General features: G+C 39.9%; 1 protein-coding gene across 3 annotated transcripts in view; it reads left to right on the plus strand.

The window, feature by feature from the left end:
• Positions 1-23,841, plus strand: part of RYR2 (ryanodine receptor 2) — a 749,362-nt gene that overhangs the window by 672,692 nt on the left and 52,829 nt on the right. For all 3 annotated transcript variants that reach the window (XM_075064183.1, XM_075064184.1, XM_075064185.1), the window contains 9 exons: positions 240-368; positions 3,250-3,354; positions 6,390-6,471; positions 7,096-8,399; positions 9,398-9,465; positions 12,623-12,770; positions 15,220-15,306; positions 17,301-17,519; positions 20,437-20,567. In XM_075064183.1, the coding sequence (XP_074920284.1) occupies positions 240-368; positions 3,250-3,354; positions 6,390-6,471; positions 7,096-8,399; positions 9,398-9,465; positions 12,623-12,770; positions 15,220-15,306; positions 17,301-17,519; positions 20,437-20,567 (2,273 nt within the window). The remainder of the gene's footprint in view (positions 1-239; positions 369-3,249; positions 3,355-6,389; positions 6,472-7,095; positions 8,400-9,397; positions 9,466-12,622; positions 12,771-15,219; positions 15,307-17,300; positions 17,520-20,436; positions 20,568-23,841) is intronic.

Here is a 23,841-nt window from a genome sequence, read left to right on the forward strand (position 1 = left end):
TTTTTGATTTTGTTTTGTTTTTCCCTGAGTTTCACTGACAATGAGAGAGAAAATGCATTATGTTGATGATATCGAAAATCTCTGAGATTATTTCAAATCCATATGAATGAATGGAAACAAATTGTTTGCTCACAACTAAGTTTCTTTTTTAAGTCTACTTTATGAAAATGCTGACGAACCCAGGAGGGGCAGTTTGAATATCTGACCTGTGTATGTTGTTTCCTACATTTGTTTTATAGGAATCAATTAGTGATTTCTACTGGTATTATTCTGGGAAGGATGTTATTGATGAGCAAGGACAACGTAATTTCTCCAAAGCAATTCAAGTTGCAAAACAGGTCTTCAATACTCTCACAGAGTATATTCAGGTAAACTGCTCACATTGTCATTTGCATGAAATTAGTAAGAAATGTTTTGAAATATGTGTAGTAGCCATTTGTTATATTTTTGCAACCTAAGAATCTAGCAGATTCCCAGATATCTTTGAATTATCTCCTTTTTTGCTAACCAAGACTACTTGTGTCCCAATATGTAGCCAGTTGTGTCCTTTTCTTTCCAGTAGGATCCTTGCCATTATAATTTGGTTTTACACCTCAAGACTGTACTACTGCAATGCATCCTAATGCGTTCTTCACATTTACTTTATCTGAAAAGTAAAACTAACGTAGAATGTGGCTGTGTGCTTAGTAAGTGGAATATTATGTGGCATATTCAATCAGTGCTCTGGCTGGAGTGTAAAGTGCTAGGGCTGATTATAAAGCTCTAAATACACTGCTTGAGAAAATTCTCTCCCCATGACATATGCCACGTTTTAGATCTGCAGAGACTAGCTTGACCTGGGCCCTATTTGCAATAAACAAGAAGAAACTCCTGGCAGGATGTAATGAACGCCATAGAAAAGTTGTAGAAGATATTAATAATTCTGTACTGAGTGCAGGGCTTGGAAGGGGTGCAACAAATAAAATATGGAGCCACACACTGAAAGATAAGAAAAAAACTGAATAGCTGTGTCATTCCGTGAGAACCATTCATTCTGTGCACTGACTGAGGCAAGGGGACTCATAGACTTTAAGGCCAGAAGAGACCATCATAGATTCATAGACTCTAGGACTGGAAGGGACCTTCAGAGGTCATCGAGTCCAGTCCCCTGCCCTCATGGCAGGACCAAATACTGTCTAGACCATCCCTGATAGACATTTATCTAACCTATTCTTAAATATCTCCAGATATGCTCATCTAGTCTGACCTTCTGCCTATTGCAGGCAACAGAACCTCACCCACCCACTCCTGTAAAAGATCCATAAACTCTGTGAGTTCCTAAATTCCTCAAATCTTGATTTAGAGACTTCAAGTTACAGAGACTCCACCATTTACACTAGTTTAAACGTGCAAGTGATCCATGCCCCATGCTACAGAGGAAGGAAAAATATCCCATGGTCTCTGCCAGGCTGACCTGGGGGAAAATTCCTTCTTGATCCCATATATGGTGATCAGTTAGACCTTGAGCATCTGCGCAAGATCCGCAGCCAGACATCTGGAAAATAATTTTCTGTAGCATCTCAGAGCCCTTCCCATCTAGTGTCCCATCACCCACCGTTGGAGATCTTTGCTACTAGCAGTTGCAGATCGGCTTCATGCCATTGTAGGCAGTCTCATCATATCATCTACTCCATAAACTTATCAAGCTCAGTCTTGAAGCCAGTTAGGTTTTTTTGTCACCACTACTCCCTTGGAAGCTTGGTTCTATGGAAAACTTGAATTCTGGCATTTCCTGACTTTTGGGTACTTGGCTTTGCAATATTCATAAAATTGTTTAATGTAGTTTTTCTTTCCTATGTAACTAGCTAGAATTTTTAAAGAATCAAATTCTCCTGTGTTTTACTTTTATTGTTCTCTTAAAAAAGGAAGTGTGATAAATGTTAGGGAAAGTGTTAGGCAGCCTTAACTTAGTTCACTACCATTCATCCTATACTATATTGGATCCTCTATCCACATACAGAACTTCTTTCCCCATAAACGGACACTTTTCTTGCAGACTGAGGTCCCATATAATTCATTTATATCTTAGTGAATGTCACATACCAGTATGCTACAATATACTAGCCTTTCCTCATGTAAAATAATCAAGTTAGAAATGCTGCTTATGACAATATGAAGTGATTAAAAATAATTTGGGGCCTTTTTTCTGATTACACAATATTTTCATTACAGAAGTTGCGGTTCAACTGTCAGGAGATTGTTTAAAATTCCACTATATGAAATAATGGCAATTATGTTAATCAGACAAATGATAATTTTGATAAACAAAAAAGTAGCTTTATCTGAGAACTATTTTTGAGACATTATCTCAAAATGTTTAAAAAATAGGACCAGATTCTGATCACACTGTAAGTCAGGATTAACTCCACTGAAAGTAAATGGACTTAACAGAGATATGAAACCTATACGAGTGAAGATTCAGGCCTCTAATCATTGTAATTTCTCTTGGGAAGGATTTATTTAAAGCATACAGACTGTACTTTTTTTATTCACATTCAAATCCTCATTATGGAAATCTGTATTATTTTAGAGCTCATAGGAGGGAATTGTGAAAGTACTGGCTTGAATAACTATTAGCAGAAGCTGAGGGTATGCAAATGTATACACACAACTCTAACAGATTTGGCCTGCTACATCCAAAGTCTTCTGTTCAGTGTTAATAATTATCTTATTTGTTGTCCTTTGAAATATCATCTGATGTTTGTAAAAATATTATAGCATTGTAACACCAGTGTTTTACAACAGGTGAAACTTGCTGAACAAAAAACAAGGGGCCTGATTCATCTCTTCTTGAAACAATTTTACCTCAGTCTCATCATGGTTACTCCTGGTTTACACTTGCTTAAGTAGAGGAGAATTAGACTAAACATCTGTGCCCCTCATGAGATTACAATTTAAAGGTGCAAACTGATACTGTTCCATGAACACTGAGATCCATTTTTTTCAGCTCCCTCTTTATACAGAGCTTTGAAAATGTGGCCTTAGTTGCCTTAAAGCAAAGGAAGTGGTAGGGATATTCTACAGTAATTGTTAACGTGATATCAAATGAAATTGTCATTCCTTTTATGTTTCAGCTTTCCTTAACATGCTTGTGTAGCAGCTCTCAACTGGTCATATTTTAGGTACCCTGATTCTAATTTTATCCTAATGTTTGATGTAATTCTCCTGCATATAAACCCTGTTCTCCTTTTCTTGTCATCTGCATGGTAGGGTCCATGTACAGGGAACCAGCAGAGTCTGGCACACAGCAGGCTGTGGGATGCAGTGGTTGGTTTTCTTCATGTGTTTGCTCACATGCAGATGAAACTATCTCAGGTACCATGCACTTTTTTTTCTTATTTTTTAGTTACTAACTTTTTACAATATATTAGCTGAATAGTTGCCCCAACAAATTATTTTCGTATTAAGAGAGGGTGACCAGAACAACAATACAAGGGAATACAGAAGAATTGAGGCAGTATAGGCTGTGAACTAGTGGGAGAGAAACTCAGCCAAATGATTACGGAATGACACAGCAACTCCTATGATCCAACCCTTTCTTCTGACACCAACTTCCTCTGTAACTTTGGGCACGTCAAACATTCTGTGCCTCAATTTCCCCATCTGTAAAGCAGAGTTATATATACCTTCTTACCTGTCTCAGGTGGGCGTGATGAAGTATTTGAAAAATAATTTGATGTACTCGGGTTACAGGTGCCAGACAAGTGGGAAATGCTTTTGTTGTTGTTGTTGTTGTTGTTTTTAATCTCTGCTGTTACTTTTATAATATTTAAAGGTATAGTTATAGAGTTATAGAGCTCTGAAGATGGAGATTTTTATTATTATTTTAGAGTCTGATATGATTCAAGAATCCAGTCTTTGAGTGTGCAACAGAGATGAAAGTTGGGATGTAGTGTTGAGTGAAGGTTGATTTCTTGGTTCTGCTGAACTTCTTAGTGCTATAGACATTCTTTGTCTTCATGAACAGGAATATTCTCACAGCAGGTAACATTGTAGTGAGTGCAGACTTTCCTAAATGATGAAGGGGAGACACTTACAAAAATAGAGGTGCACAAATAGCCTACTCATATTGTCATGGTTACCAAAATATACTTACTTTAAGAATGAAAAAGTATGCTTGTTCAACAACATGTGGAAAGTCTGTGGCCAAGCCAGGAGTAAAATCCTCTTGGGTCCCAGTGTAGTGCTTTTAGTATGAGAAGACATGCTTTTCTCTTATTAAAAGTTTCTGCTTTATTCTTTGTTCATCCTTTGCACTGAATGAGGCAGGAGTCCTATGGTTAAAAAAGAGAGAGAGGTGATCATGTTATATCATAAAACCTTAAGAGGGGACAGAATTAAATGTGCATGAGCAACCTTAATTCTGGCACTTCTTAACTTTTGGTTGCTTCATCTTGTATGATAGTTTTTTGTATGTTATTCCATAAATTATAAAAACTTATAAAAACCCACCACCCCCAGATACTCCACCTTATGGAGCCATTTTGACTCTCAGCATGAGTTAGCAGCAGAGTTTGAATCTAGGACCTTTGGATCCGCAGCACAGACCTCTACCACTTGAGTTAGAGCAGTAATATCTTCTCATCTTGTATGTGGATCAGCTGTTAGAGAGGGCTTGCCAACAGTTTGCTGGGCAGTAGGGTAATGTTGGTATTCAAGATTCCTGGGTTCTATTCCTGACTTAGGAAGGAAATGGTGTCTAGTGGTTAGAGATAGCACACCTAAGTGCATAGATTTGGCACATTCATTATAAAAGGCAGTATAGCTATGGATGAGACTTGGGTTTGCGATTACACCAGGGGTAGGCAACCTATGATATGCATGCCAAAGGCGGCACGTGAGCTGATTATCAGTGGCACTCTCACTGCCCAGGTCCTGGCCACTGGTCTGGGGCTCTCTGCAGTTTAGTTTAATTTTAAATGAAGCTTTTAAAACATTTTAAAAACCTTATTTACTTTACATACAACAATAGTTTAGTTATATATTATAGACATAGAAAGAGAGCTTCTAAAAACGTTAAAATGTATTACTGGCACGTGAAACCTTAAATTAGAGTGAATAAATGAAGATTTGGCACATCACGTCTGAAAGGTTGCTGACCCCTGGATTACAGGTTTGTATTCTCAGATCTGTCTGAAGTGACCTTGAACAGTGTTTTTCTTACTACATCTGTCAAATGAGAGACTGTTCGCTTGCCTCGTAAGACAGCTAGGAGGCTTTGCTCAGTAATAGGGTGAGGGAAGTTCATAGGATTATTAATATTAGTTGCTAGATTAGACCTGATGGTTTCTTCCTAGTCTATGGGACAGTGCAAAGTCTTTTTCCCATTTGGAGTTCAAGCTCTTGGGGCCTGGGAGCATGTTCAGTATCTCAGTATAGTTGACATATCGGGAGATCTTTGGGGCTTTGAACAAGCCTAATGCAGATGGGATGCTCAGGTATTTTCATAGCAAACTTTTAATAAATTCCTCTGTAAATTCTGATTTTCAGAGTCTTTTCCGAATTGACTAAATGTAGGTGGATTTCATTGGGGTTGGCAGATGTCACCCCTATGGTGTACATCATAAAGGCTGACACTAAAGCTCTTCCGAGAATGGTTGGAAATAGATTTGAAGCCACTGAACTTTTTATGGTGAAATTTAAAGAAAAATATGCCCAAGGCACAGAACATGGGGAAATTTCAGATTAAATAGTTAAAGATTGACAAAGTTCTATGAAATTGAAGTTTAATTATTTTGTTTTACTTCTTATAAAACATTCCCAACAATGACTAATCTGTCATTTTTTTGTCTTCTTTGAGCTTTTTGTAATTCAATGCTATTGCTGTTATGACATTTTTCTTATGGCAGTGTGAGTGGGAACCTAATCATCCCAATACTAACATCAGTTTAACAGACATAAAGTATTATATAGGCATCATCTAGTCAACTCTGACACAGTTGCATACTATCAGAAAAGCTTTCCTTTTCTTCATTCTCCATAGTAGCTCAGCTTCCACTAAGTCTGTATTAAATTGCTGTTTCTTCTAAACACATAGATATGTGTGTTTTGCTACCGTATAAGAGTAAATAGTTGGATAAATGTGTTTTCATTTTATTTTCAGATCTGACATAAAGAGCCAAATACACTAATGGCCTCTCAGCTTCTCAGTCTGATTTTCCCTAAATGAAACCTACATGTGCACGCACAAACACTAGTTCAAGCTGGAAGTTGTATGTGTAAAATACCTGTTTTACAAGTGCAAGTTCATATTTGTGCAAAATATGTGCATGCAAGATCAGAGGCTGAGCTGGGGTTCATAGAAATATTGGCCCAAAATAGTCTTATTTACAATGTATTCATGTTTGCAGGATTCCAGTCAAATTGAATTATTGAAAGAGTTAATGGATCTTCAGAAGGATATGGTGGTCATGTTGCTGTCTATGCTGGAAGGTAATTTTAATTTATTTTAAAAGTTTATTTTGCAAGTATTATAACCGTGTCTTTTCCTCTGCACATTTTTTTCACAGCAAAACCAATGTCTCTTCCTTTTTTAGTATTTTAAAGTTAATTTGTTTATCATCAGAAGAGCTATTGATCTTTAAAGGCTCATGGGAATTACTATAATTTACATGGTGAGCGATAATGTAAGAATTAATTAAATCAGTGTTAATTAGGAAGTTTTTCTTAATGTGCAACCTAAATCGGTCTTGCTGCAATTTAAACACATTGCTTCTTTTCCTGTCCTCAGAGGCTAACAAGAACAATTTTTTCACTCTCCTCCTTGTAACAACCTTTTATGTAATTGAAATCTGTCATTATGGCTCCCCTCAGTCTTCACTTCTTCACACTAAATAAACCCAGTTTTTTCAATCCTTCCTCATAGATCTTGATTTGGTACTGTATTTTTAAATGATAGCCTATATAGTTATACACTGAAGACTTGCATGCAACCAGATCAGTTAGCAGTTTGTAAATCTTACCATGTGATGATGTCAGTAGTCATTATTAAATGCTTTTATTTGCCAAAATGTTCATTGTCACCAATGACTTGTTATTGCATGTCATCACCTTTAGGTAATGTTGTGAATGGAACTATTGGCAAGCAGATGGTTGACATGTTAGTGGAGTCTTCCAACAATGTGGAGATGATTCTCAAGTGTTTTGATATGTTCTTAAAGTTGAAGGATTTAACTTCATCTGATGCATTCAAGGAATATGACCCTGATGGTAAGGGTATAATTTCAAAGAGGGACTTTCAGAAAGCCATGGAAAGCCATAAGCACTACACCCAGTCTGAAACTGAGTTTCTACTATCTTGTGCTGAGACAGATGAGAATGAGACTCTGGATTATGAGGAATTTGTGAAACGGTTCCATGAACCTGCCAAAGACATTGGTTTCAATGTTGCTGTTCTTCTGACCAACCTTTCAGAGCACATGCGCCATGATACTCGATTGCAGACTTTTCTTGAGCTAGCAGAGAGCGTTCTGAATTATTTTCAGCCCTTTCTAGGACGCATAGAAATCATGGGTAGTGCAAAGCGCATTGAGCGAGTTTACTTTGAAATAAGTGAGTCAAGTCGGACTCAGTGGGAGAAACCTCAGGTTAAAGAGTCAAAGAGGCAGTTTATCTTTGATGTAGTAAATGAAGGAGGGGAGAAGGAAAAGATGGAACTTTTTGTTAATTTCTGTGAGGATACCATCTTTGAAATGCAACTAGCTGCCCAGATCTCTGAGTCAGATTTGAATGAGAGGTCCACAAATAAAGAAGAGAATGAAAAAGATAAGCCTGAGGAACAGGACCCTAGCAGGGGCTTCTTCTCCCTTGTGACTGTCAAGGCAGCCTTGGTGGCCCTCAGATATAATATAATGACTCTTACAAAAATGCTCAGCATGAAGAGTCTAAAGAAGCAGATGAAGAAAATGAAGAAAATGACCATGAAGGACATGTTCATGGCTTTATTTTCTTCCTACTGGAGCATCTTGATGGGCTTACTGCATTTCACCTGTAGTGTTTTCCGGGGCTTCTTTCGCATCATGTACAGTTTGCTACTCGGAGGAAGCCTGGTAGAAGGGGCTAAGAAGATCAAGGTAGCGGAACTTTTAGCCAATATGCCAGATCCCACTCAGGATGAGGTACGTGGCGAAGGGGAAGAGGGAGAAAGGAAGCCCATAGAAGCTACATTGCCAGCAGAAGATCTGACTGATCTGACAGCTTTATCAGATGATGGTGACCTACTCTCAGACATATTTGGCTTGGACTTGAAAAGAGAAGGAGGCCAGTATAAGCTGATTCCTCATAATCCAAATGCTGGTCTGAGTGATTTGTTGAGCACATCTTCCTTACTCCCATTACCTGAGATGCAGGAAAAAATTCAGGTACAAACTATATTTTTATCCACCATGTTTCAATCTGTTTTGTGTGGACCAGAAATAAAACTTACAGCTATGTTTGTATGATTTTAGTTTTTTTCTTAAGTGTGGCATGCTTTTTAAAGAATAACAGTGAATTACCAAAGTTTAGTCTTTCTGGGATCATGAACTTGAAGCTGATCAGACTAGTCCATGTTATTTGGTTTGCTTTTAAATTCAAAATTCAGTTTGTCTTTTGTAATTGCAAAGGGAAATGTCATTTTCCCTCAGTGTAGCATTGGTTAATAAAAAATGCCTTGATGTTCAGCCCTATGACTGTTGCCTTTTAGCCATGTTTTGAAGGCTGCATACTGTATAATACTGCTTAGACTTTGTAGATGGGATTGCTTCTGTTGGTAAGGGGCAGAGCTCAACAGCCCTGGGGCTCACTTCTGGTTTATCTTATGTTCCTAAAATTCATGCTTCAGGGTTTCATCCAGGTATCTTCAGGGGGCAAAGTATTTTTTTTTAATCTCCTTCCTCTGAAGCATCAGGAATGGACACAGCCAGAGATGGGACTTCGGACATGGAGGGCATCGAGCATTCTCTTTCTCAATGTGCATGACTGGTTGGTTCTTGCTCATGTGCTCAGGGTCTCACTGATCAGTATACATGGGATTGGGAAGGATTTGTTCCCCAGGTCATATTGGAAGTTCTTCACCTTCCTCTGCAAACTGTGGATGTGGGTCACTTGCCAGGATTATCTGGGTATCACTTAATCATTTTCCTGCCATTGCAGGGCTTGGATCACTGGTACATTTCAGCCCTTTCTATTCTCTGCCAGTTTCACCTAACAATTTAGTCTCATGCAGGTTGTAATACTTTGGTCTCACTTTAGTTGTTGGGTTCAGTGTGTGGGTGATAGGTGATGTGGTAGTCTGTGATATAGAGGAGGTCAGACTAAATGATCTAATGGTTTCTTCTGGCCTTAAACGCTATGACATTTTTTATCTGACTCATTCAAGGAGCAGAAAGTGAATGAAGATGAAAAGGAGGAGAAAGAAGAAACTAAATCAGAACTTGAAAAAGCAGAGTAGGTATAATCCTAGACCTTGCTCGTAAGAACTGTAGTTCGTTTTTCTGAGAAATCTGTTTTGTTTACAGGTAATCCCTCACTCCTTCATTTCTGCATCATAGAGACATCTCACATGTCTGAATGTAGGTTCCCCATCACACATCATCCTCACTGGCAAAGAAGCCCCTCACGGTCCCAGTGCAGTGAAGCCAGCATAAAATTGATGCCATTATGGTGGTTTTATGCCTTCCTTTATTCCAGTCCATCCTTCCCAGTCCCATTTCCAGCTGTGATCCTTGTATTTACATGACACCTGGGATAACAGTCAGCCTTCTCTATAGTGCTGCTCTATGATAAGTCTTCTGATGACTAGAATTTACACATTGTCTCACGCTATCTCCCTCCCTTCCTGGGGAGAGTTAAGAGTTAAGACATACTTTCACTGTATGTCCAGCTCGGTGCTGGGCTGCTTGAACAGACAAATTCCCAATATCACTTGGAACTCAGTTATCCTGCGTTCAAGGCCCCATGTACTCCACATAAAACTGAACCTAATGTCTACTTCAACAACCCCAGCTTCTATAGCATTCTGCTGCAGAAAATGGAGAATTCCACAGGAGCATTTATCAGAGGGGTAGCCATGTTAGTCTGTATCCACAAAAACAACAAGGAGTCTGGTGGCACCTTTTACCCACAAAAGCTTATGCCCAAATAAATCCGTTAGTATTTAAGGTGCCACCGAACTCCTAGTTACAGGAGCATTTGAATTTAAAACTAGAAGGCTAAATATGTAAGTGGCCCCTGCATGCATTTGTTTGTGATACTGAATGCAATTTATTTTATGCTGTCCCAAAGATTTCACTTTTCAATCTGCCACGCACGTCATCACGCACACACCAAGGGGAACCTGGAGGTTTTGGCAGCTGGGCAGAAAATAGTTAGGGCCTTTGGCATTTGAACAGGTTTGAAAGGCAGAGTGGGATTGTGGGACAAGAACTTTAGCTGGAAGATTATATTAAAATGACCGGCAGTACAAAAGCTAACATGCCTGATATTTAATAGTTTCAGAGTTAAAACCCCTTTAAGAAGGACGAGGGAGTTTATCCCTCCTAGAACTGTTGTTCCAGGCTGTCTGTTGACTAAAGGTATGTCTATACTGCCTGCCGATCCGGCGAGCAGTGATTGATCCAGCAGGGGTCAATTTATCTCATCTAGACTACCATGGTGAGTAGGTCTAAGTACATCGACTTCAGCTATGTTATTCATATAGCTGAAGTTGTGTAACTTAGATCGATCCCCTTCAGTTAGGGTAGACCAGGCCTTAGGAAGAAAATGCTTTGATTTACATTCAGCTCTAGAGCTGTGCCGGAACCAGAATTTCTGTCCGATGAAAAATGTCACATTTCCAAATATTTTTCCTTTTGACTTTGGAATGAAAAGTTGAACATTAAAATTTTCTATTGGATGTAAATTATGGTGCCAGGCAGCCCAACTGCCAGATGAGCACCCCAGAGAGCCGACTAGCTGGGTAGCCCAGGAAGCTGAGCAACTAAGGGAGCCATCACCAGGCAGGCCTCCCACCAGGCTGGGGACCCAAGCAGTCTGCATGCCTACCCTCCAGTCAGCTTGTAGGCAGGTTGAGAGGACACCAGATGGGCTAGCCAACCTGCTTGCCTGCCTGGTTTCCATCAAAAGTTTTGACAGAGTCAAAATGTTCCTACAGCACATATTGATTCCATCAAATCAGAAATTTCCAGTGGAAAAAAAGGTTCCGTCAGAAAGTATTTGACCAGCATTATTTAGTCCATTTGTCTAAAGTTTTCTTGGCAAACACAGTGGCTAGAAGCATTAAACATACACACAGACAGACACACCACATAGGTTTCAGAGAGCAATTTTATAGTAAGGTGTATGGTCTTTGGCAAAGTCTTTGGCTACAGGTTCACTGAATGCACTGTGTGCAGCTGCTAGGTATGTAAACCAGGGCAATTTTGATTTTACAAACCTCGTCAGTCCAATATTGTTTTGGCTTTAGCAAAATTCTGTGTGGGCATTGTTCGCTGCAGGATCACAGTTCAGTGCTTTTAGATTTTTACGCAGCACAAACTTTAATATCAGTTTTTTCAATGTGCTGTTCAGCCTTTCTCTTTGTTTTTGTTTTTGATTTGTTTTCTAAATTAATGCAACACTGTTTTAGGTCCCATATTAGTAATAGAATTAGGGACCGAGTTAAAAATCAAATAAATCTGATGGAATACAAATACAGTGTTTGGTTTAACTGGTAAAATAGAGTGCAGTTACAACCCAGAGTTCAGGATTCCTTGTTTTCCTTTGTATAGCTGATACGTCACAAACACGTGAAATTGCAACAATCAATTCTTGTTCCTTCCTCCATTTGAGTAAGTGCTTGTGGTATCCACAACTGCTGGAGGGGAAATTCAGAATCCTGAACTCAAGACTTGGCTTATAAATAGAGGAGGAAATGATTTTTCAGTTATTCAGTTTCAAAATATAAATGTATTTTAAGTTTTAAGTCAACTATTTTCTGTTATGGCCAAATCCTGCCGCTTTCTCTGCATCCTGGAGCTCTCATCACAGCAGATATGGTGTAGTCATGAGGCTAGAGGAGAGCTACCTGAAGTACATTACAGAGCTTAGTTCTGTTGGTACTAACTACACAAATATGGAGTGGGGCTTGGGAATAGGAAGGATGGAGCAGGTGGATCCATAATTACCAGGATTAACCAGTCAAATATCCTCATTTAAGAGAGGTTACTGCAATGCAGTGGCTGCAGTATCACCCACAGAACATTTTTGCCATTTCTTTGTGGCCTGAGAGGGAGAATTCCTCTTCCCTGCATTAATCGTGGCTATTCTGACTTCATGAGGGAACAGGATTTCCCCATTAATCTGGTGGGACTGTAAACAGGGGTCAGCAATGTGTCCATGGTAAAAATTTTGAAATCCATGGCAATTTTTCAAAACATTGAATGACATAATCTCCCCTACCTCCAATGTCCATCACTAAATATGGTAATTTTGTCAAGTGTCTGTCATGCAATGTGCTGATGCCAACCCCTGACTGCAAACATCTGGGTGGGAAAAAATTTTACAGTAGATCTTTAGATTATCTTCAGCGACTCAGCACACATTATGGGTTCATTTGTTTTCTCAGGGGAGAAGATGGAGAAAAGGAAGAAAAAGCCAAAGAAGACAAAGGGAAACAGAAGCTGAGACAGCTTCATGCACACAGATATGGAGAACAAGAAGTCCAGGAATCAGCCTTCTGGAAGAAAATCATAGCATATCAGCAGAAACTTCTTGTAAGATTTTATCTACAATGTTATCTACACTGGACTCAGTACCTTTCATGTTAGCCAGGAACTTGTTACAAAGGCCTGCAGAAAGTGTCTGTGCATCTGAGAAAGCTGTAGCAACCTTCACTCATTCTCTGCCCTTAACCCACCCCACAAAAAGACATAAAAATAACATGACAGTGAAAATACCAATGTGCTAGGCAAAATTATCATTCAAAAAAAACATTAAGGGCCTTCTTCAAAGCTACATGTAATGTTTGCCTTCAAATAAGCATGTATACTCTTCATAACCAGAAAACCATGCTTGTTTTTTTTTTTTTTCACAAGTTGGTACTTGTACATACAGTTACCCAATTTGTGAATGCAAATGTGGGGGTTTGTGGCTGGAATGGATGCACATGTATTCTGTATTTGTAAAGGGGTGGAAGAATTATATGCATTCTTAAATAATTTGCCACGAATGTTCATAACTGCATTGTGGCTGTGAAATCCTATTAGTAAGTAGCCCGAGCCTGCTGTGGGGGTAATTAACCATTGGAACAGTTTACCAAGGATCGCAATGGCCTCTCCATCACTGGCAATTTCTAAATCAAGATGAATTTTTTTTAGAAGATATGCTGACATTCAAAAGGAATTATTTTGGGGAAGTTCTGTGGCCGATGTTATCCAACAGGTCAGACTAGATCAGGGGTAGGCAACCTATGGAACACGTGCCGAAGGCGGCACGCGAGCTGATTTTCAGTGGCACTCACACTGCCCAGGTCCTGGCCACCGGTCCAGGGAGCTCTGCATTTTATTTTAATTTTAAGTGAAGCTTCTTAAACATTTAAAAAACCTTATTTACTTTACATACAACAATAGTTTAGTTATATATTATAGACATAGAAAGAGACCTTCTAAAAACGTTAAAACGTATTACCGGCATATGAAACCTTAAATTAGAGTGAATAAATGAAAACTCGGCACACCACTTCTGAAAGGTTGCCGACACCTGGACTTAGATGATCACACTGGTCTCTTCTGGCCTTGAAATCTATGAAGGGGAAAATTAGAGTGGAGAGATCTCAGAACTGAGAGCAAAAGGTGGTGAGTTCAGAAGCTCTCTCACAGGTAAATTACATTTGTGTCTCAGGCTGAGGCACCATTCAGAGGCTTTGCTCAATATCTGAAAGGCACAAGGCTGAAGAATGGAATCTTGATCTCAAACCTGTGGTAATGGCTACAGAGCCTCTCCATGACAACCACCACAAGTCAGGGCTCCTCTGCTCTCTCCAATGGATCCAAGCAACTCTCTAACTCATTGTCTCTGTACCTGCCTGCATGACAACTCCACCACACGCATTCCTGTAAAAAGAGCTACCGCTAAGGCCATAGTGTTCAAAAGTCTGCAGGATCACCTTTTACTGCTTTTTTGCTTTTTAGCCCCTAGAGCAATGATAAATAATTTCCCTTGTATGTGAGACCCTTCAGATCAGCACATGGGACCGCAGAACTTTACCTTTACTAAGGGAACGAGAGAAATGGCATGTGACAAACCAATTTAAATAATTTTAGAAAACCCAATACCTAGTGTAAAATTTCGTATCTAGATATAAATCTGCGTACAAGAGATGTCATACATTTTGCATGAAATATTTACTTTTTTGGAAACTGTCTTGAAAGCCCATAATCTATGGAAAATAATACTAATTAAAGGAATATGTTTCTCAAATAATACAATTTGCCTGCCCCCCAATTTATGCCAGCTTGTAAATTGTAATGCAGTCACAAAAGGGGGTGGAGAGTTACCATTATGCATACAGCCTTATCTTCAACTTTCCCTGACTTTTTGAGTGATTCACTTTTCAACTTTAGTATTTTTTTATTGTTGTGTGTGTGTGTGTGTGTGTATGTATGTATGTATGTAGAGAGAGAGATAAGAGCAGCAGCTGTGAATGTTTTAAAAATTAGCCATGAGAAAGATCCAAAAGATTTAGTTAGGATACAAGTTTAGCTGCACGTCTGAAACTTACCTGACTTGTTCAAACCACATCCGGCTACAGACCTTAGGGGAACAGTATTTCCATGGGATTTCCCATATTTCCACTTTCAATCCTGTTGCAGTTGGAACTTGAAAGTACAGTGGTCTAACAACATGAAAAATAATTTTGGGATTGAATTATCCAAGCTTTTGACTCTTCACAAAGTCTAAGATTTAGTTCCAAATTCATCTTCATTTTATGATTCTCCCACTCTAACAGAAAACCTTGGTAAACATGCAAGCAATTTTTGGAGGAGATTGTGGGAAGAGGTGTTCTTAACAGTAAAACTCTACAAACTTTCTAGATTTGGATACTTTGAATATTTTTTATAACATAAGATTCTTGGAAGTAATTTTTATGAGTTCATCAAAATTGACTAAATCAATATATAAAATAATGTATATATAAACTGTATTTTTTATTTTTATTTTCAGAACTATTTTGCTCGCAATTTTTATAACATGAGGATGTTGGCTTTGTTTGTTGCTTTTGCCATCAATTTCATCCTGCTCTTCTATAAGGTAAATTTGTTGTATTATTACTAATCAACCCTTATATTGCATAATTGCATGAATTTGAAAAACATGGGAGACTGCGTAGCCAAATTAACACACTAACTTCCTATTAAAGGTAGCCGAAGACTGCATAATCTAGTGGATTAAGGGTCTGCTAAATATTTCAAATGTATTGAGTGCTTATCTTGCTAAATTTATACCTCTATTGAAATTTCTATTAGTATTTTTTCCATCAGTACAATTCTAAAAAATTAGAGAATCTTATGTAAAACATGCCACACATACCAAAAATCTATATGCTTGACCTCTCTACGCACAGTCATGGCAGGAAAGGGTTAACCATTTAAATAGTCAAATTCAGTAAGGCACAAGGCTAATTAGAGCCTTCTGGGCCTGCACACTGGGGGGTCTTCACCTTCCTCATTGCAGAAGACCATCTCAGAGCACAGCCCCTCTCCTCCTCCACATTAGACACTGCCCTAGTTGGTCTGCGTAGTTAGAGACTGCACAAACAGAGGGAGTGTAATTTGTGGATGGAGCGCATAAATTGATCCTGCAGAAGATAGTTAGTGCTGCTCCAAGCTATATTCGCTTTTCCACTGATGCCTGTCTCCCGTCCCTGGAAGCTTCTGTACTTAGGCGAATCCCTGGCAGAGCTGTGCTGTCAGGGATTCAGAGCAGGGTTGGTCAGTGCTGTAGTGTGTGTTACAAGGCCGCCACCACAGGATGACTTTGAGCTGTCAATGTGATATGTCCGTGAAAAAAACTATTGCAGTCTTGGGATGCATCAGGCGAGGTATTTCCAGTAGAGATAAGGAGGTGTAAGGACCATTATACAAGGCACTGGTGAGACCTCATCTGGAATAGTGTGTGTAAATCTGGTCTCCCATGTTTAAGAATGATGACTTCAAACTGGAACAGGTACAGACAAGAGCTACTAGGATCATCTGAGGAATAGAAAACTTGTCTTATGAAAGGAGACTCAAAGAGCTTGGCCAAAAGAAGGCTGAGGGAAGATAAGATTGCTCTCTATAAATATATCGGAGCGATAAATAGGGAGGGAGGGAGGGAGAGGAATTATTTAAACTCAATCCCAACATGGACACAAGAATAAATGGATATAAACTGGCCAGCAAAAAGTTTAGACTTGAAATTAAATGAAGGTTTCTAACCATCAGAGGAGTTAAGTTCTGGAACAGCCTTCCAAGGGAAATAGTGGGGGCAAAAGACATATCTGGCTTCAAGACTAAGCTTGATAAGTTTATGGAGAGGATGGTATGATGGGATAGCCTAATTTTGGCAATTAATTGATCTTTGACTATTAGCGGTAAATATGCCCAATGGCCTGTGATGGGATATTAGATGGGGTGGGATCTGAGCTACTACAGAGAATTCTTTCCTAGATGTCTGGCTCGTGAGTCTTGCCCACATGCTCAAGGCTTAGCTGATCACCATATTTGGGGTCAGGAAGGAATTTTCCTCCAGGGCAAATTGGCAGAGGCCCTGTGGGGTGTTTTGCCTTCCCAGCATGGGGCACGGGTCACTTACTGGAGGATTCTATGCACCTTGAAGTCTTTAAACCATGATTTGAGGACTCAGCAGTTTAGACACCAGTTAGGGGTTTATTACAGGAGTGGGTGGGTGAGATTCTGTGGCTTGCGTTGTGCAGGAAGTCAGACTAGACGATTTTAATTGTCCCTTCTGACCTTAAAGTCTATGACTTTATGGCCGTGGCCTCCCATGGATCCCCAGTGATCTCTCAAGTTCATGGTAGCTTTTCTATAGTGAGGGAATGGCAAAACAGTCATCTCAGTGGAATAAAGTAGAGGGATCTCTGCGAGGTTTTTCTAGTGGAGATTTCTTCACAAAAAAAGGTTCCCTTCTCCCTCATTTACATCATCCTTTTTTGTCTCTTGTGATTTATAGTACATAGCCTGTAGAAATGAAAAACTCTTGTCAAATTGAATAGTTTTACCACTAACTGTGAGTGATTTGAACAGGTCTCTACCTCTGCTGTGATAGAAGAGAAGGAAGTTCTTGTGGTAAATGCTGAGGAAGACTCCAAGTTAAACAGCCTCGAAAGCGGCTCCCATCGGATCATCACTGTGCACTATGTCCTTGAAGAAAGCAGTGGCTATATGGAACCCACACTGCGGATTTTGGCCATCCTACACACAGTCATCTCCTTTTTCTGCATCATTGGATATTACTGTTTGAAAGTAAGAGGTCGAGGAATTTAACAGTTTGTTTTTCTAGACCCCTTTGCTCCTTTCCATTGAGTGATGTGCAAGGGAGCAAAATCACAGAACGTTTGCACAAACAGCGTGGGGACCCACCTGAAGAGCCACTATGTCACTGGCTCCCCCTGTATATAAGTTATGCATGTGATGAACCTCACAAGAATTCAGAAAGTGAGGCCTGTCATGTGAGGGAGGTGGAATCCCTCCATTTGGCAAATGGCCATGTGTTGAGTCTATGAGAACATGCCATGTTCATTAATGCAGCCCTGTTCTGGCTGAGGTGCCACCTGTGGCTTTCAAATACAAGTAGAGGGGGATTCATGTGATCAGAGAAGGATAGATTACAATGGCAGCATTGCACGTCAGCTGGCTGTGCTCCACAAGAAGTGTATATTGCCAAGAGTGTGTGGTAGTTGGACTAGAGTTTCTGACTGATCTCCTGTGGGTGATGTTCTGACAAGGCCTTCCTATTGTCCCTTTTATACCTCTGTCAGTCTTGTTTTATCAGAAGTGGAATGCAACATATCAGCAGCTTGCTCAAAGGAGGCACATGAATAGCATTTCTCTTTGCAAAGGTTTTTAAGCAAGAGGAAATTATTTGGCTTCTAGTTATTTTTTCATCCTATCTTTAATCGGTTACCTTTTCTTTGCCTCAGAGACAGGATCTGCTTTCCAAGTGAAGGCAAATGGTTACCAAGTGGCTAGTTTCCTTATGCACTTTAAATACTTGCACAACACCAATAAATAGTGAAACACATTTTCCATGATTGGGTGTCAGGTGGCATTTGCAGTACCATCTCCAGGTCCTGGCTTTTGAGATATGGCTTTCTTTTTTCTGTGCAAGTTTTATGGAATGTCTCTCAAAAAATAACTTTTTATATTTATCCTCTTGGTAGACATGAATTAAAAAACTATTGAAGTAACTGTTTGACATAATGATTTCCCATGGTTCCTGATGCCCTGAATGGAAGACGTCCTTAAAAGGGGCAGTTCTAGACTCGGCCTGTGCCCGCTGTAGACACACATTGCTTTAAAAAAAATCCATTTCAACTGTATTGCTTTTTATTTGTGTGCAAGATTTGTGACTGTAAATTGCTGTTAAAATGGGAATAAGTAAAATCCACTAAACAGTTTTTATGAAGCTGTCTTCAAATAATATTTGAACTACAGTTGTTATATCAAGTGTAATATCCACCCTATTATCAAGTAATATCGTTTTGTTATTGTTCCAATATAATTCTGTCCAGCTGTAGGCTGTGGTTTAGGTGCAGAGTCACTGATGTGGAGTGGATAAATAAAAGGTGAATTTGGAGAAAGTCAGAAATAATGCTAGGAGCCTAACAGAATCACTTTTCAAAATAAAAGTCCAATAAAACAGCCTCTGTATGTAATTAATGCTTTAGTGCAACCAGAATGTTCTTTTCTGTCAGTAGCAGTTTTCTAAGGAAAGTCCATTCAAATGGACCTTAAAGATCTGCCAGCCGCATCCAGCCCCAATGGGAGGCACTTCTCTTGAATGTCAGTCACCCAGCTCATTACAGAGAGTTCTGTCCTAGGGAAAGCCTCCAGAGCCTTGCAGCCCAGATCCTCAGGGGCAGGCAAAGTGCACTGAGTACAGTTCAAGGAGGTGGTGTGCAAAAGTAGTTTAACAATGTCTTTTGCATTACTCTCATCCCAGTGCAGCTGTTTCCCCTGCTGTGTCTTAAGAGCAGCCTCAGGACTACTTTAATTCATGCCAATCTTTAACAGCCCCAGGTGCCTTAATGAACTGACATAGGAGCATGGCCAGTGAGCTGCTCACTTTTTAGCCATGCCCCTTTTCACCCTGCTATGCTGACAACAGGGAAGATGTGTGGTCTACAAACCCTTATATTGGCTCTGTGCCACTGTAGGATCCCCCTTGCATTTCTCTGAGCCTTCTTGGGTTAATGGCCACAGTACTGAAACAGTGCAGTGCAAAGTCATTGTATGGCACTGAAGGATCTGGGCCTCATTCACCTATACATACTGTGGTAGACCCAGGCCAGCTGGGAACAGCAGAGTAGTAGAAGGGAGATATATTGGCCACTGGATAAGCAGTTTTCTGTTCTCTGAGTGACCAGAGCAGGGGCTGCTCCAGGCTAATGAGAACACTTGACTCCAATTAACCTCCTAAGAGTCAGGTGAGGCTGTTAAGCACTTGACTCTAATTAAGGCCCCTCTGATGCTATAAAAGGTCTCACTCCAGTCAGGCCAAGGGGGAGCCTGGGGAGAGGAACTGGGAGCAAGAGGTGTGCAAGAAGTTGAGGGTGATAGGCATGTTGCAGGTGGACTGAGAAGTACAAGTGTTACCAGAAATCAGGAGGAAGGTCTGGTGGTGAGGACAAAGAAGGTGTTGGGAGGAGACCATGGGGAAGTAGCCCAGGGAGTTGTAGCTGTCATGCAGCTCTGCCAAGAGGCACTCTAGGCAGCTGCAGTCCACAGGGCCCTGAGCTGGAACCCGGAGTGGAGGGCAGGCCTGGGTTCCCCCCAAACCTCCCAACTCCTGATCAAACACGGGAAGAATTGACCTGGACTGTGGCTTCTACCAGAGGGGAAGGTCTCTGGGCTGTTTCTCGACCCACAGGGTGAATCTGTGAGGTGAGCAAATCTGCCAATAAGCGCAGGACTCACCAAGGTAGAGGAGGAACTTTGTCACAATACCCAGGTTCCTGGCATTAGTCAAATACTTGACTGCTTGAAAGACTACTGTAGGTTATGTGTAGTATGCAATGTTTTCCTTCTGATTGTTGGTTTAGCTTCATTCAATCTGTGCACTCAATTTTTATAGGCAGCTAGCTGTTCTTAAAAGATAGCAGCTCCCAGAACTGTCACTGATTTTGATCTAATTTTTAATATGTTTATGTTTCTACTGCAGGTTCCACTGGTTATTTTTAAGCGTGAAAAGGAAGTTGCAAGGAAATTGGAATTTGATGGGCTGTACATTACAGAACAGCCTTCAGAAGATGATATTAAAGGGCAGTGGGACAGACTCGTCATCAATACACAGTGGGTGTTTTTACTTTAGTTTTTATAGCTGTGTGCAGAATTTTCTGGAATACACACATTGTATATAGCTAGCTCTCAAGTTTCTCAGAAGTGGATGTTAGGCTTCCAGCAAAATAATCCAATAGACTGTAAGCGTCTGTAGGAATTATTGTATATCATAATTATTAGTCTGTGTTCTGAGGGCCTGAATCTGAAATGACTTTTGTCTTGCAAAAAAACCAAGACACAATAAAGTTGACGTTGGTAAGTATTTCGTTTACTAACAAATGCAATTGCCACAGATACTGGGTGAACTGGACTTTGGAACCTTTTAGACTGCCTTGAGTGTGCCCCTCAGGTGACAAACCCAGGTTCCTGCACCTCATTCTGGACAGAACCACATGGTCCATCCACTCTGGGACTGGGTTTCTGGACATCAATCCTAATTGTGTTGACACCCAACTCAATTTGGCATCTGTAAGCCCTTTTGCTCTGGGGACCTGTGATTAGTCATGTTGACCAAAGCAACTCAGAAACAATGCCTTTCACACAAAGTATTGTTTATTCATTTCCCCTAAGGCACAAAGCATACAGAGCAAAGTGTAGAAACAATAAATGGCATGGGTATTACACATCAGTCTTTCCTTGCCAGATTTTTGTAAACTCCCTTCATTCCAGCTAATCCCCCACTCTTGCTCGGAGAAAACCAACTGTCCTGCTGACAGCAGGCTTTCTCTGTCTCCCTGTGTTCCCTTGCCAGCCTGTCAGCTCCCCTCACACTTCCAGGGCCACTCATTAATCTCCCACCTTTGTCTAGGCCTTGGTGGCTAAGTGGTGTTTTGTTTTTTAACCTCTCCTCTTAATCTTAGCAAAACAGCTATGTCATCAGGGGCTGAGGAGTCACCTCTTCACAGCTATAAAACTGGCTATTCTGAGTGCTTTCTATCATAGTTTTATCTTTCCCACCTGGTTGCTTTAACAACCTCTTTTAGCTAATTCTGTAACAAGTAACTCATCATAAACACAGACACAGAGGTATGTACCATATTCATGAAACATAAAAGTTATTTCCCAGTTTATCACAGTGGTGCTAAAACTGTACTATGACATAAAACTGTAGAAAAATATTGGGCAAAAACATGCACACAAAATAAAGCTTCTTCAGGTTGGGGAAAAACCCTTAAATTTGACATGCACAATGAAGCTAACTAAAGTCTGCCTTCAGACTGCAATGTACTGTGGTGCAGAATAAAAAGAGTGAGAAATAGAAACAGATGTTACTTTCTCAGAATACTTGATTTTCTCGTTATGTTTTTTAAAAAGATAATTAAATGGTTATGACAGCAACTTTATTTGCATTGTTCAACTGAATAAGAATAACACTTGAAGACATATACAGTATCTGGAAAACTCAGATATCTAATAATAAAATTGTTCAGACGTTATTAAAAAGCTACAGAGCTTCCTCTGGTGTGACCTGCCTCTCTCCAGAACTGGAGAGTTGTTTCTGGCTCGTGTAAGTGCATATAAGATATGCAATGAAAGATCTGTGGCATGGCTGTCTCTGGCCTGTGTCAGCTGAGTTAAGCTTACGGGGCTCAGACTCTGGGGGCTATAAAATTGCAATGTAGACATTCGAGCTTGGGCTGGAGCCTGGGCTCTGAGACCCTTCACCTTTTTGTGGGGTTTCAGCGCCGGGGCTCCAGCCTGAGCCCGAATGTCTACATTACAGTTGTATAGCCTTACAGCCTGACCCTGTGAGCCTGAGTCAGCTGACCTGGGCTCTGAAACTCAGTGCTGTCGATTTCCTTCTTTTTTTTTTTTTTTTTTTTTTTTTTTATCACAAAGTAGACATACGCATAGACTGTGATGGAGTCACCTCAGAACCATCTGCTTGTTCATAAGAAATCAATCGATTTAGTTTGTCTTTCACTATAAGGCAATGTTTTCCAGACTTTTAATAATTTATATGGCTTTTCACTGAACCCCACTAATTTTTCAGCTTCCTTCTTGAACTGTGAACACCAAAATTGGACCGTGTTCCTGTCGCAGTCACACCTGTGCCAAATGCAGATGTAATATTATCTTTCTATTCCTAATGATATCCCCCGTTTATACACCCAAGAATTATATTAGCTCTTTTGGCCACATCATCACTCTAGGAGCTCAGGTTAAACTGATTACCCACCATAAGTCTGAAGTCTTTTTCACAGTTGCTGCTTCCCAGGATAGAGTCCCCCATCCTGTAAGTATAGCTTGCAGGCTTTGTTCCTAGAGGTATGACTTTACCTTTGACCATATTGATACACATATTGTTTATTTGCACTCAGCTTACTTTACAATCTAGATTCTCTGTGTTAGTGACCTGTATTCTTCATTATTTATGACTCCCCCAGTCCTTTGTCATTTTCAGACTTTCTCAGTGATAATTTTGTTTTCTTCCAGGTCACTGATAAAAATGTTAAATAGCACAGAGTCAAGAACCAGTTCCATGTTGGACTGGCATTGATTCTATAAATTAATCGAGTCCTGTATCAGCCATTCCATTATCTTGCCTAGGATTGATGTCAGATTGCCAGGCCTATAATTACCTGCTTACCCTTTTTAAATATTGCACAACATTAGCTTTCCTACAATCCTTTGGAACTTCCTCAGTGTATGAAGACTCATTGAAAATAACCATTAGCAGTCCAGAGAGCTCTTCTGCCAGTTCTTCTAAAGCTATTGGATGCAAGCTATCTGGTTCTGCTGATCTAAAAATGTCTAACATTGGTAGTTGCTGTTTAATATCCTCCAGTGTTACAAATGGACTGGAAAGTATGTCATCATCTTCTTATGGTCTGAATACATAATCTAGCTTTTTCCCAAAAACAGATCAGAAAATTTATTCAACACTTCTTTCTTTTTAAATAATATTATTGACAATTCAACCATTTCCATAGAGCAATGGATCAATATCATTGTTAGGCTCATTTTTGTTCTTAATATACTTAAGCTTCTTATTTTTCTTGCTTTGAACATAAGAACAGCCATACTGAGTCAGACCAAAGGGCCATCTATCCCAGTATCCTGTCTTCCAACAGTGGCCAATGTCAGATGCCCCAGAGAGAGTGAACAGAACAAGTAATCGTCCATCCCCTATCACCCATTCCCAGCATCTGATGGTCATTAATTTCTCTTTGCGTCTTTTTCCTTCCCTTATCAATTTTCTACAATTGCTAGCTTCTAATTTATATTCATTGCTATCAATTTACCCTTTTTCCCATTTGATATATATTGTTTTATTTTCTTGTAG

This window comes from Chelonoidis abingdonii, chromosome 3, assembly GCF_003597395.2.
Source record: "Chelonoidis abingdonii isolate Lonesome George chromosome 3, CheloAbing_2.0, whole genome shotgun sequence".
NCBI classification, from domain to species: domain Eukaryota; kingdom Metazoa; phylum Chordata; order Testudines; family Testudinidae; genus Chelonoidis; species Chelonoidis abingdonii.